Source organism: Sprattus sprattus (genome assembly GCF_963457725.1).
Source record: "Sprattus sprattus genome assembly, chromosome: 19".
Lineage (NCBI taxonomy): Eukaryota > Metazoa > Chordata > Actinopteri > Clupeiformes > Clupeidae > Sprattus > Sprattus sprattus.
In genome coordinates this window covers 4391499-4404563 of record NC_137917.1, presented here as the reverse complement: position 1 = coordinate 4404563, position 13065 = coordinate 4391499, and the positions used below count along the sequence as shown (strand labels likewise).

At 42.0% G+C, this 13065-nt stretch overlaps 1 protein-coding gene across 1 annotated transcript; it reads left to right on the top strand.

The window, feature by feature from the left end:
* The first annotated feature begins 4739 nt into the window (after positions 1–4739).
* On the top strand, positions 4740–8998 carry LOC308380028 (acidic leucine-rich nuclear phosphoprotein 32 family member E-like). The gene is made up of 7 exons (XM_080857308.1): positions 4740–4916; positions 6815–6964; positions 7214–7336; positions 7570–7705; positions 8254–8396; positions 8494–8551; positions 8782–8998. Exons 1-7 carry the CDS (start codon positions 4863–4865, stop codon positions 8871–8873), a joined length of 756 nt encoding a protein of 251 aa, XP_080713434.1. The 5' UTR covers positions 4740–4862; the 3' UTR covers positions 8874–8998.
* Positions 8999–13065: the final 4067 nt, after the last annotated feature.

Here is a 13065-nt window from a genome sequence, read left to right as displayed (position 1 = left end):
TTACTCAGACCTTTTTAGAAGCTCTGAGACATATCCAGAGCATTAATACTCTATGTTTTATTTGCGAATGGAGTGTACAGCATTACATCAGCATATTAAATTACACTTTTTACTGACTGTAAATACATCCCAGCTCACCGGAGAATCACCATGGAACGCCTCCAAAATATAGTCCATGAGTCTCTCCAACTCCCCTTTACAGGATGTCTGTCAGAGAGCTGGTTAAACTGTCAGCAACCTCACGGTTAGGTTATCTCATGTCTGAGGAGTTGTCATCGTCCTGCCAAACAAAGCTCCTGTTGTAGCTCTGCTTTTTGTCTTACACAGACTCCATCAGGAGAAGCCCAAAGACAGGCACAAAATCAGGACCCTGATAAAGGAGCTCAACCATTCGACCACTCTTTGCCTTTGAAGGTTATCAGTGCATCAGTGAAAACAGCAGCTTGTCATTTGTGTGGAAATTGACGGGAAGCAGGAAACAGGGCCTCTTTCTGATCGACCTGTGGGTAGAAACAGATTCTCTATGATGTCTGGTAAACAACATTCTTTTGAAATATGATACATGGTTGAATGTGAATGCATACAATATATAGATTCAATAGATAAGAGCATAAGAAACAGACACACAGAAAAAGAGAAGGCACGACAATGAAAATCCAGGGCGTGAATCAAATTAGCCTCTGGTTGTCAAATGCTTTGAAGTCCATATCAGAATACAGCTGTCTTTCTTGCACTAGATAGTGAGTCATTGAACTCTGAGGTTAATTTGTGTCTGTAATCTTTTGTCTCTGTCATGCCTGCAGCCAGTGGGGGAAACACCATGAAATAAGAATGGCCTAAGTGATGAACCAGTGGCATTTATCAGTCTGGTCAAGCAGTTACCAGAGATGGAACATGTGACATAGTAATTACATAGCCTAATTCTGAATTTGTCTATCGTCTATTTCACATGATTACACAATGCCCTTTTGTCCTGTATTTTTTTTCTAGTTAACATTTGCTGAATGAAATACTATTTTTATGACACGCTGGTGGGACAAACTCACACAATGGAAAAAAAACTGAAATGAAAGTATACAAAAAACTCACTCTCTGTGAGGAATTTTTAACATATCTTTGGAACATTTGGAACATTTCATAACAAGTCGGGGGGGGGGGATTCTGACCTCTGCTGAGACCCAGGGACAGATGAGAGGAGCCAGTGCCTCCTTACCCCGGGAAACCGTGCAAAGAAGGGAGTACATTTGTCAGTCCAAACATACAAACAAATGCATGAGCTCACAACCTCAGGGCTACTAACCCTTCACTGAAAACGGCCCCATCAGCCCAGAGCGGGGTAAATATTACACATCAGATACCTTAACTATTGGCAGAGTGCATGCTGAAGGATGTCTTTATGGATATCTTCTCAAAGTAAATGTGAAAATGTAATTGGAACAAAACACGGTGGAAGCCATTTCTATTTCTTCAAGCAAAAGGATTCGTGAAATTATTGAAATAAACATGTAAACTGTCACTTTTACTGTTAAATGATATGTTTGGTTTACACTAAGAGAACAGCACCATGTTGCAACTTTCATCTCTGACACATTCTTTCTAACGCTTCTCTGAATGCTGTGTTGCTGTTTCACAACACTTGAGAGAATGAGAATTTCCAGTGACCCAGAACAAAAACTCAGATGTTTATGGAGACGTCCTGCCGTGTGTAAAATGACTCCTGATAACGACTGTGTATCATGCCAAGATCCCATGTTGCGAATCACTTAAAAAACACAGAGCTTCTGGAATGCCTTTCGAAAGGGACGGCCCAGTGATCCATGTGTTGCAAGTCAGACTGTGTGTTCAGGTGCTATTCCCATCATTAGAATCAACTATAACTCCTCATCTCACTGACACACCTTCAGAGGGGCTGAATGAGTTAGCAGATGTTCATGGAGTCCTCAGTATCTGTCTCATTGATCACACTGTAATTCTCACAACCTAAAGGTATGCGTGTTGGTGTCATTAAACTGGGGTACTTGTCCCCCTTGAGCAGCTCAAGTGGAGGGGCTTTATAACAGAGGACCTCTGGACTTCAGTAGTAGACTATATATAGCCACATGTTCACGGTCATTGGGTCATAGTTGCCCTCAGGAACATAGGCTGGGTTTCGTTACATTAACTCTCAGCCCCGTTGATGTGGGAAATGTTTAGCACTCCATTCCAGTCTCTGATCTCTTGGGCAGTGTTATCAGCTGTATGTCTACACATATTATGAGCTGCTAGGTGACTGAAGTAATGCCCCTAACACACACACACACACACACACAAACCTCTGATCTTTAAAAGTACATTATAACTCTCAGGCAACCTAAAGGAACAGATTTGTCTCTCTATGGAGACTCAACCAGTATATAACAGACTCTTGCCCACAAGTGTAGTAAAAACATTCTTAGGCCCATGGATCATTTCTGCCTAATGTCTGCTTGTCAATGATAGCATACATTTCTCATGCCAGCTGTGTCATGAAGACAAAGAATCCCCTAAGCTTTGCTCCAGGTGCTGTAGAAGAGGACAGATGCCACTGATGCTTTGTAGTGACTAAATAATGCATCTGCGCATTTGACACTTACCAGATTTTCTACTGACCTGTGATTTTGTACACAGAAATCCATGTGGTTAACCATCGCCCTAATCAGCACTCTACTGAGCTATGTACAGGGTACAGTACTTACCCTCAGGCATGCTGAGTCCACTTCCTGTTCAGCAAATAGCTCAACTCTGTAGTGTCATGTAGGCCACAAATCAATGAAAGCACTAGGTTTTCATAACGATCAAATACTTAACCCCAGACTCAATTAAAGTCTCCTCAAATCCATCTTGCAGACATTGAGAAGGTGAAGAAACATTTACAGAATCTGAATGCAGTCTCGTACAAGTTTTGACAGGTAATAGATAGCCTAACCAAGTATCTTCACTATCAGCTGGACTATCTGTAAATCAGAGTTAACTACAAGACAGGTTTGTGTTTCAAGTCAGCGCAGGCTTAAAATATAGGTGGGAAATCACAACCGATCACAGATGAAAGAGCGCATGTTGTTGAGTTCAGAGGTGTGTCAGCGCATCAGATTGTAGTACACTATCGTATCCATGTTACAAGGTATGAAAAGAGCAATACTGCGGACCTGAATCAAACAAATCACTTGTTAAATCTTGATTGCGAAACTCCATAATTGGCCTCAAGTCAAATAATACTAATAACAAATTAAAATATCTTAAGCATCTGTTTACACTATTGATTTTTTTGCTTGCAGGAGCTGGCTTGAACATACGTAGTTCAGTTCTTATTTCGGAACATAGTCAGTGCTCATTCATTTTCAAAGGTTGTTTTTCTGACTCTGAACAATGATTCATGGTGTGTTTCTCGGTTTATTGGGTGAGGTTTTTTTGCCGATGGAAAAAGAAAGTGTAGGCCTAATTGTTCTGGTGGTCTCCACTCCCTTCCCCACCCATTTGGATCAGCCAGACAGGTCTGGGCCCAAGGGTTGGCCATGAGGACATCATCTTCCCCTCAGGTCACTTCAGCAAACCATCCCTATTCACATTTACCAAAATCTCTATAGTAACCCAATTTGTACGACTAGTAGGCTGGGGTACAATTTTCTCAGTGACAAAAGATTTTTTTAAATTGCGATTAGAGCTTAAGAGTCCGTCACCAACACATGCTCGCAAATAACAGTTTTTTTATGATGGAATGGGATTTTATCAAGTCAGTAGGTGGATGATATTCTGTAGATGGCTGTGAAAAAGTAGAACAGCTGTTGCTCATGTCTCCCTCAACAACAATTATGCAAAAGGTTTTTTTATTTTGCAAAAAGATTTGTGTTCAGTCTGTGAGTAGAGGTGGTTGAAGACAAAAATATGTTATTACACAGAACACACACTACAGACGTTCAAAGTGTTTCACTACGTGCACATAGGAACTAAACTGCAGCCTTGTCTTGCCTGCCACCTACTGGACATTGTCGATACCACAATTCGATCTACCGCTCCTGCTGTTTTGTAGGTCACGGGGTCAATGTGTTTCGTATGGTCCTATTCCGAAATGTTCTGGTATTAATCATTTCCCATAGAGGTATAATAGAAAAAAAAAACATTCATAATCATGTCAAATTATGACTGACTCTATATTATTCGACATGTAAAGATAAGTGGGTTTGTTGTGAAAAATGGAACCTGGTACTTATTCGCCTGTTCGCAAGGACAAATTCATATCCGTGTATTTACGGCAGCCATTTTGTTAATGTAACAGCTGAGCTAATGGGTATCTCGATTTCGTTGAATAAAAAAGTAAAGAAAGCTCATGGGTAGTCTGCAGGCTATTTTAAATTCCATCAGTGGCGCGGGGAGCTTGCGCTGGACATTTAAATCATGTTTGGATCATTCAGATTAAAAACACCGTAGGCTGTCGTTTATGATATGTCCATCTCTCTTCATGGCGCCAATGAGAACAAAGAGGAGGCGTTAACCGAGTTTAAAAAAGCCATAACAATAAACTCATTGGTGAACTTCTATTGATTATCCATGTCACTCTGGCCTATCCCTATGCAGACTTTTGCCATATTATGATAATTAATATGACGTTTTCAAGGATGCAAACCCGTCGACCAATACAGTTGTTCAAACATTAACTGACCTCCTACCAACGTAAAAGAGGCGTGGTTTACCAAAGGGGTTTGGTTTGGAGTTAACATGGTGGCTTAGTTATCGTGTTGCGGCCATTGACTAACAGTGCGCGGATTGTCCAAGCTCAACACTTTCTCTTTCTTTAATTTTAATTTGATTGGATTTCGACCTTGAAGTTTCTTTAAACCAACTCAGAGATGGATTTGAAGAAGAGAGTAGAAAAAGAAGTTGGGAGTCGGGCCCCGGAAGAGGTATGGGATTTGGACTATTCATAAGCATTTTGATGCTAGCTAGCGTTAGCCCTTTACGTCTAATGTTTGGCAACTTGGCTTGCAAGCCAGCCTTGAAGAAGTCTACAGACATAGTAAACAACAACGGGGAGTACTAAGCTGTAGCTTAAACTTTGCATTATGCATGATGTGAAACGTAGTGTGGTATAGTGTGAAAACAAACGAATTTAATATTCGACTAAATTCGTGAGTTCTTCAATAAAGATGGTCCCGAGTCTTCAAGCAGTCGAGACGAAGCCAGGAAAAAACGCGGTTATCTGCCTTGGCTAGGTTAGCTGGTTAGCACGCTTCCTTTAAAATCGAAGTAAGAGGCACAGAAAAAAAAACCTTGATGTAACGGTTGTATGTTACGTTAGTTTCATGAATTGAGGATTTTCGGAGTCTGTCAAATGATGAGCTACATGGATAACTGACCACAGTGCCTGAAGCATTGTTTGTGAACTTGGTGTCTGAGCCAGTCCCAGTGCAACCTGAGGGCGCGTTGTTTAGCGAGGCAGCTAACGTCATTTAACTTGCTAACCTACCCGGCTAAATTAGATACAAGCAACGTCCCTTACGCCCAATTAAAGCTCTTGAATTTGGTAACCAATTTCGGTTCGCCCATTGGGGATGAATGGTTATTTGTGTTAAACTACCATGGATAAACATGCAGGCCTAAATGCATAACCTACAGGCATTAGACAGGCGTCTTAACCGTGGGTAGTTCCCTCCTAGTGTTTGCCGCTCTTATGCTGCGTTCAAAACAACGGAAAAAACGTAAACCCAATTTGGGAACTTTCGCCTTTGGAAGACCATGCGTTTACCTGTTCAACTTGTTTAAACAGTCTAACTGCACACAGCAACCCTTTTGCCCTCTGAACTATGTTAACCTTACATTAGCATTTGTGTTCGTTTAAATCATATCAATAGCCAACCATGTTCGATTAGGCTAATATCAGTTATTCCAAACATGTTTGAAAAAGCGGTAACCGCGGCAACTTCACTAATGTAGAAATGAAGAATGCAAACATCACATACCATTGTAAACGACTTGTTAAAATGAATGAAATATTACTGTTATAATGGAGGTCGCCATGGTTGAAGTTGTGACGTCAAGTCGGTTAAATCGAGGCGCAGAATATCCGCTTTTCGGGGGAAAAGTCTGACTTGTGTTCAAGTGTGTTCAAGTCGGAGCTTGCATCGTTATTTTCTCAGTTTCCGACGTGTCGTGAACACAGCATTACTCCTAACGCCACGGAGTATTTACAACTTTCATGCAGCAGGTGCGTTTGTAAACAAACACTAATGCGACTAACGTTGACTAGTCGAGTTAACATTCTGATGCACCAAAGGTGGCTTGTTACTTGTGATGTTACATCGTAACACTTATTCGCGATTAGTTTTGGATGTATTTATCATTAATCATAGTTCCTCGATGCTGCGACGGATTCGTCCAAGTGCACTGTCACCTCCTTTTGACGGAAAAGGTTTCCCACATAACAAGGAAGCGCAGCACAGTTAGCTCGGTAAAGCGTCTTCTCGTCATACAGCTGCAGACGTCTTGGTATGTTATGTCTAGGTGGTCTGCATACTCTTATTTGGACCCTACTCACTGCTTTTATTGAAAAATGCATGTAGAATGTATGAGCTCAATAGCCAATTAAATTTCACCCACCTCCCAATGCTTCCGAAGCAACATCTTGATTGGCAGGAATGGTGCATGGCATTATTTCTAATTTACACTTGAATTTAAGTGCATGAACAGAACAGGCCGCTTGAATATGGCCAGGAGCAATTTGATAAGTTTGACAAAAAAGTGTATTTGGAATAGTGTCCCAGGCCACCTTTAATGGCACTGACTGACTGTATTGCTTCCACAGGTGTTTGAGCTTGTTGTGGACAACAGCCGCTCTAGTGACGGAGAGATAGTGGGCCTGTCTGATGAATACAAAGAGCTGGAGTTTCTGAGTATGGTGAACGTTGGACTGACCTCTCTGGCCAAACTGCCATCGCTGCTGAAGCTTCGCAAGGTGAGTTTGAATGGTACTGCTTTGAAGAAAAAAAACAACCACAAACAAATTCCAGTGGAGCTTCCAGAGTTGCACAGGACAATCTTCGTTGTTAATGAATGTTAGTTTCATTATCTCTGATCATTATGTTTTGTAGTTATGTATTATATTGTAAATGTGCTTACTACTTCACATTGAACGGAAACGTTTCCTTGTTGGGTGTATTCAACTGCAAACCTATTCACACCATTAACTGCTCACTCTGTGCAGTTGGACATAAGCGATAACGTCATCTCGGGGGGCCTGAAGACCTTGTCAGAGAAATGTCCCAATCTGACCTATCTGGTTCTGAGTGGAAACGACATCAAGGAGCCGAACGCAGTGGAAGCGCTGGTGAGTTGTGCAGAAGGATTTAGTCAAACCGTTTCCTCGGTTCGGCCTCTTTGCACGTTTCCTTTGGATTCATCCAGGCACAGAGGAAAAGCCAGCCCTTAGATTGTCACCGGAAAAGTCATTTAATATAACACTGCCTTTTTCATCAAAGATGTATACTGTGGTGTATGTGACGCTGTCGTGTCCTGTGTAAAGTCTTTTCCACATTCAAGCTTTTACTCTGTTTCCTGCAGAAAAACCTCAAGAGTCTGAAGAGGCTGGACCTGTTTAACTGTGACGTCACCTCGAAGGATGACTACAGGGAGAACGTCTTTGAGCTGCTGCCTCAGCTGACCTTCCTGGATGGGTTTGACCAGGATGACAATGAAGGTGTGTTGAGGTTGGGGGATGCAATAGTACATGGCTGGGTACATACTCCGTTGGGTACGCCCCCTACAGTTTAATACACACACGTGAACCCAGATATTACATTATGTCATTTTCCTATAGTTTCCCAAACTGCATACTGCATGCATGTTGCACAAAATAAATAGATCATTGTTTAAAGGATGATGCAATTTTAATTTAAGTAAATATAATGATGGAGACCTTACTGTGGCCCAGAAATGTGATGCACACCAAACCATCCCTAGTGGACAAAGTACTATGGAAGCCCTTAGGGACGGGCATTTTCAGCAAAAAATACTATTTGATAATCGCTCAGAATTATTTGAATATTAGTCACTATTCCCTTTAGCATAATCAGTTATGAAACTTGTTGTGTGAGGTTCCAATTGCTAAATCAGTCCAGGCAGATAGAAAAAGAAATCATGTGATTGTACAGAATTGGTGATGTGCTGACCACCCAGACGTACCTCTATGTTATGGGGAGTTGAACCTGAAGATGGTAAAGACACGGCTTGTTTTGTTTTTTACAGATGAGGAAGAGGATGACGGCGAAGTCCCTGGGGTTGGAGATGATGACGACGATGATCTCTCCGATGATGACGTCTCAGATGATGAGGTGTCAGATGGTGAAGAGGAGGTCGGTCTGTCCTACCTCATGAAGGATGGGATCCAGGTAATCAGTGGTCATTTAATATCCTTTGCGCTTAAGGTCTGTATGGTGAAATATGTATTGTGAAAATTCCATGTTTCACATCAAATACTATTGACAGGACGAGGAAGATGATGACGACTACGTAGAAGAGGAAGAGGAGGATGACGTTGATGGTGGTGAGTTTTATTTCTAGTTTGTGCTTTAAAAACTGCATTTTTTTTTTTATTGTTTTCAATTTTTCCATTTATGTATTTGAACACAACGCACGTTTCTTTGTCATTTGACATGTTTCATATTTTGTATGTTTTGGCCGTGGTCACATCCTACTTATTGATGTAGTGTTGGAGCTGGGTGTAGGATTGAGAAGTTGTGTGTGAAGCTGAGCTGTGTGATTGGTCTCCTCTAGATGTCGATGGAGCTGTAGCCCAAGGAGAGAAACGGAAGCGGGACCCAGTTGACGAAGGTGACGATGACGACGATGATGAGGATGACGACTAAAGCACTGTCCTGTGAAGCTGAGCTGCCGTGTCCCAGAACTAAGCTGTAGAAGAGAAACGTGAAATGGTCTTTTCTATTTTTTTTTTGTTTTCAGTTTCCTTTGTATCATAGGTATCACTGTAGTGTGCAAGTGTTTTTTTTTTTTTTTTTTTTTTTTTTTTTTTTTTAATATCATTGTTTTTGTTTTGTTGTTTTTCTACATCGGCCATACAAAAGAGGTCAAGTTTCTTTTTTTTTTAATGAGTGGTCATTCCAAATATAGCATTTGCAAAGTGCATTCTGAGTCTCATGAAGCCCCTTTCGGCACTTTGATGTAAAGTTTCATTCATATGGCGGGCACAGTTTATATCAAGCGAGGAAGATTTCTTTTGGTAGGCCAGGCTCTAGACATCTTTTTGTATAGTGGACATTTGCCATTTCTTGTGACTTTCCCTAAGAATCCAATTCCCATGGTGTTCAAATCCATCTGTGTGTGCCACCCTGTCTGGGTTTGCATCCTAAAGACTGAAATGTTGGTAACACGGACATCTGTGTTTATGTAAGGTGAAAGTATCCCTGCATCGAATTAGATATTTTTGCCCAGAAGCAGTTTACCATGTACTCCCTCAAGGAATTCCTCTCCACCACCCTATAGGAGTCAACCTTATTGTGTGCTATCGTGTTTAATTTGTCAGACGGAGTATTTTAGAAACTCACTCTTTCTAAGCGAACTATACTGCTTGTTTGTAAGGCGCATTTTGTTGGGTGGCGTTGAGTAAAAGAAAATCAAACAAACCAAGTAGGCAAGCAAGCCTTTGGAGATCTCCCTGATCCCAGATCTCCCTGTCGCCCTCTCCCCTTAAACCCCAAGGCTCAGTGCTGAACAACTTCTGATCAGATGTCAGATCTTTTAGAACACTCAGGTGGACCAAACTTTGGAGGCTTCAGTAACTCCAGGAGTATAATCGGTCATCTCACTCTGTTACTGAACTTAGTATCGTTCAACCATTCTTTGGACAAAAAAAAAACAAACAAATGCCTTTTCTGTTTTGCATTTCCTTTTTAGAGTGAGCATTTTAAAACTTGTTTCTATGACTGTGTAAATAGATAACCTACTATTCCATCATGTGTAGTTCTTTTTATGAATTGATTTGTCTTTTTAAAACATGCAATATCTCTTGTCCTTTTTTCTTTGTTCTTTCTTTTTTTTAAATAAATGCAAAGCACAGGTCAGGATCAGATTCAGACCCATGACTCCTCAATATAGTTTTATTTTTTATGTCCTCTGCTGTTGAGAAAGCTGTGTTTGGAGTTTGTGTGCTGTAATCTTCTAAAGTGTTTTTAAATAAAATAATTAATTCAACCAGTGCATTGCTGCTGTTGGTGTGATTCTCATTCAGAATGATTATATCCAGCTTCCATCCCAGATCCTCTAAAAGTATTCAACTGAATTAATTTCCTAATCAGACAACCCAAAACCACATATGCCTGTAACATAAAGATGCATTATAATTAATATTTAGTGATAAAGTACACAATGCTCTAAGTGGAGAATTTGTGTGTTGGTATAACCACATGTGATGTATGAAGTGGTGAGAACTCATCCACTAGATGGAGTCAAAAGATTTTCAATACCACTTCCATGCAGCAGGCGCCACTGTCCAGCGCCTCCTGTGCCCACTCTAGACTCCACTCTTCAGCGCTGGCAAACAGAATGCCCATCATAGTTAGGATGGCTAAATTACTTTCTCTGACTTGATCTGTATAATTGTTTTTTAAGGAGGATGAAACACTTCAAAACATAAAACATGTCACCGTAGAGAGGGTTAAACATTCTATTGGAATGGACTGTTTGATTTGTTACGTACTTATGTATGCTTCTGCACAGACTCGCAACAGTTTGCTGGTGAGCCACAGGCACATGGTTGCCAGATGAGATCCCCCAGGACAAAGACGGGGCGTTCTGATTTACAACTGGCAACAAGGCTCACTCAGAGGTGATGCAGCCACTATCGCTAGCTCAGACCAGGCCAGAGCTCCACAGAAATGTTTCAGATAGACCACAAGCATTCACTCAGTGGCAAAGCCTGCCAGAGGGATCATAACTTATCCTGGCATTTGAACGCATTCCAGAGCCACAAAAGCCCCCGTGTCATGTCTGAGTGTAACATCTGCTAACCTTTGCCCAGCTGAGCTGCGACGGGTGCTACAGACGGAAACAGACCCCAGCTCTGTGACTCACTCCGGGACCACAACTCAGTCAGTGTGCCTGACCTCTGATGGGCAGTGTGGCAGGGTAGGTCACCTCGAAGTCTGCTCATGACGTTCTTCTCTCTGTGCTGGACTTTTGCTCCAGGCGGGCGAGTTATGATCTGGACTGAACAGCTGTGGAAATAAAGACTTTTATTATGGATCCTCAAATGAGAGGGTATTTGGTAAGAAGATGGAAGGCTTTTATTGTTGATGGTAAGTATGTTCTTTGTCTGGAAGCTGTTTGAAACGTTGCCCATGAGACCATGGTCCTGCTTCAAAACAGACACATTCTTGACATGCTGACTTACCAATGGAACATCATGTTTATCACAAAGAAACTATCCATTTATTGCTGACTGAAAATCATCAATCATTTGTGTCTGGTTGTAGCTAATCATAAACCATAAATTAATAAAGGATGCCACACCCTTTGAGGTCAGGAATTAACTACAATCTATGACTGTCACTAAACTGCTCCGGGTGAAAGCATGTACTGTACATTTTGGCTAGCCTGTCAATCACCAAGCTTTATCTACTGAGATCAGACAAACAAATGAGTTCAGAGTTTTGCATGGAACACCAGAGACCACAAATCTTCTGCCGGCCCTAGCTAACTGAGCAGTGGGCAGGGCTGACGGTTGAGGCCTCTCTGTGGTTTAAGTGGCCCCTGCAGGTCCCTACGCTGCTTGAAAAGGCAGGAGTGTGTGTGTGTGATGTGATGTGTATGTGATGTTATTTCTACTCTAGTGAGGCTTATTAACGAGGCCCCATGCTGTGGAAGAGGAGAGAGGGGTACCACGGTGCCATTTAATCTAATACAGCACACAGCAATAGCACTGCCTTTCTGCACCCTGAATCACAGGTGTCTGTCGACAGCAAGACCATTTCTCCCACAGCACACACACACACACACACACACGTGCCCTCTTCACACAGTCACATGTGGTTGCAGGCAGTTACTCTCATACACACAAACATACACGTGTGCAGCACATGCATGTGGCAGCAAGATCAAACAAGTCACACATGGAATGGATCCCAGTATGGAAATGTGTGTGTCTGTGTTTGCATGTTATGTATGTGTTCCCTAAGAGGATGTGATACCTCCATGCTTTTCTGACTTCCCAGTCCAACTCCATGAGTGAGTTGTTATTTGTATGAGAGCAGAAGTATGATTGCCTATTGCCTGTGGGGTCTGATCTTTTCTATCTACTGTTTTCCATTGCGGAAAGTAACAACAGATCGAGACTGAAGATAAGACATTCACTGTCTCACACATACAGACAAAACCACCCATACAGCAAGCACATTAGAAACGTGTGTTGTCTTGCACTTTCATATTTAATTTATGGTCTTGAGTAACCGTAAATGCTTTAAACCCTGACTCTTCATTGACCATATGTGGCTCACTTTGTCAAATGAATCATGAATAATTATGTACATCAAGCTATTCTCCTGCTGTTCCCCCACCATCTCTGCCTGTGCCCACACCTCACTGCCCCCACCAATTAACCTCCTCTCTCCCCCTCTCCACCCCTCTCCCCTCTCCTCTCTTTACCCCCCTCCCCCTCCCCTCTCCTCTCTTTACCCCCCCCCCCCCCCCCCCCAACCATGTTACCCAGCCAGCAAATCAGAGCGGCTCACTGGCTCCATGCCTTATATGGTAAGTCTGTGCTCTGAGAAGGGGAAGGGTTTTATCAGAGTGCCGTGCTTGCTAGTAGCTGAGGGCCCTTTTGTTGTTTTTTTAATGTCTGCCAGGCTGTGTACACTTGCTTACTCTCCATCTCCTCAAAACGTGCTCGCAAGCTGGTGGTGATAGGCTCTCCCTCCCTAAAGCATGGTGGACTTTACGTCCACATATTTCACCCGACACATGTGATCTGAAAGATTTTGACGGTGCTTTGTCCGGATTTGATACACAATTGTAAACACCTATTGTTTTGTCATTTTTTTTTATGAG

Coding starts and splice junctions, on each gene's coding strand:
- LOC308380028 (XM_080857308.1), top strand. CDS start 4,863: ATGGATTTGAAGAAGAGAGTAGAAAAAGAAGTTGGGAGTCGGGCCCCG. Junction 7,337..7,569: donor CGAACGCAGTGGAAGCGCTG/GTGAGTTGTGCA, acceptor TGTTTCCTGCAG/AAAAACCTCAAGAGTCTGAA. Junction 8,397..8,493: donor TCATGAAGGATGGGATCCAG/GTAATCAGTGGT, acceptor TACTATTGACAG/GACGAGGAAGATGATGACGA.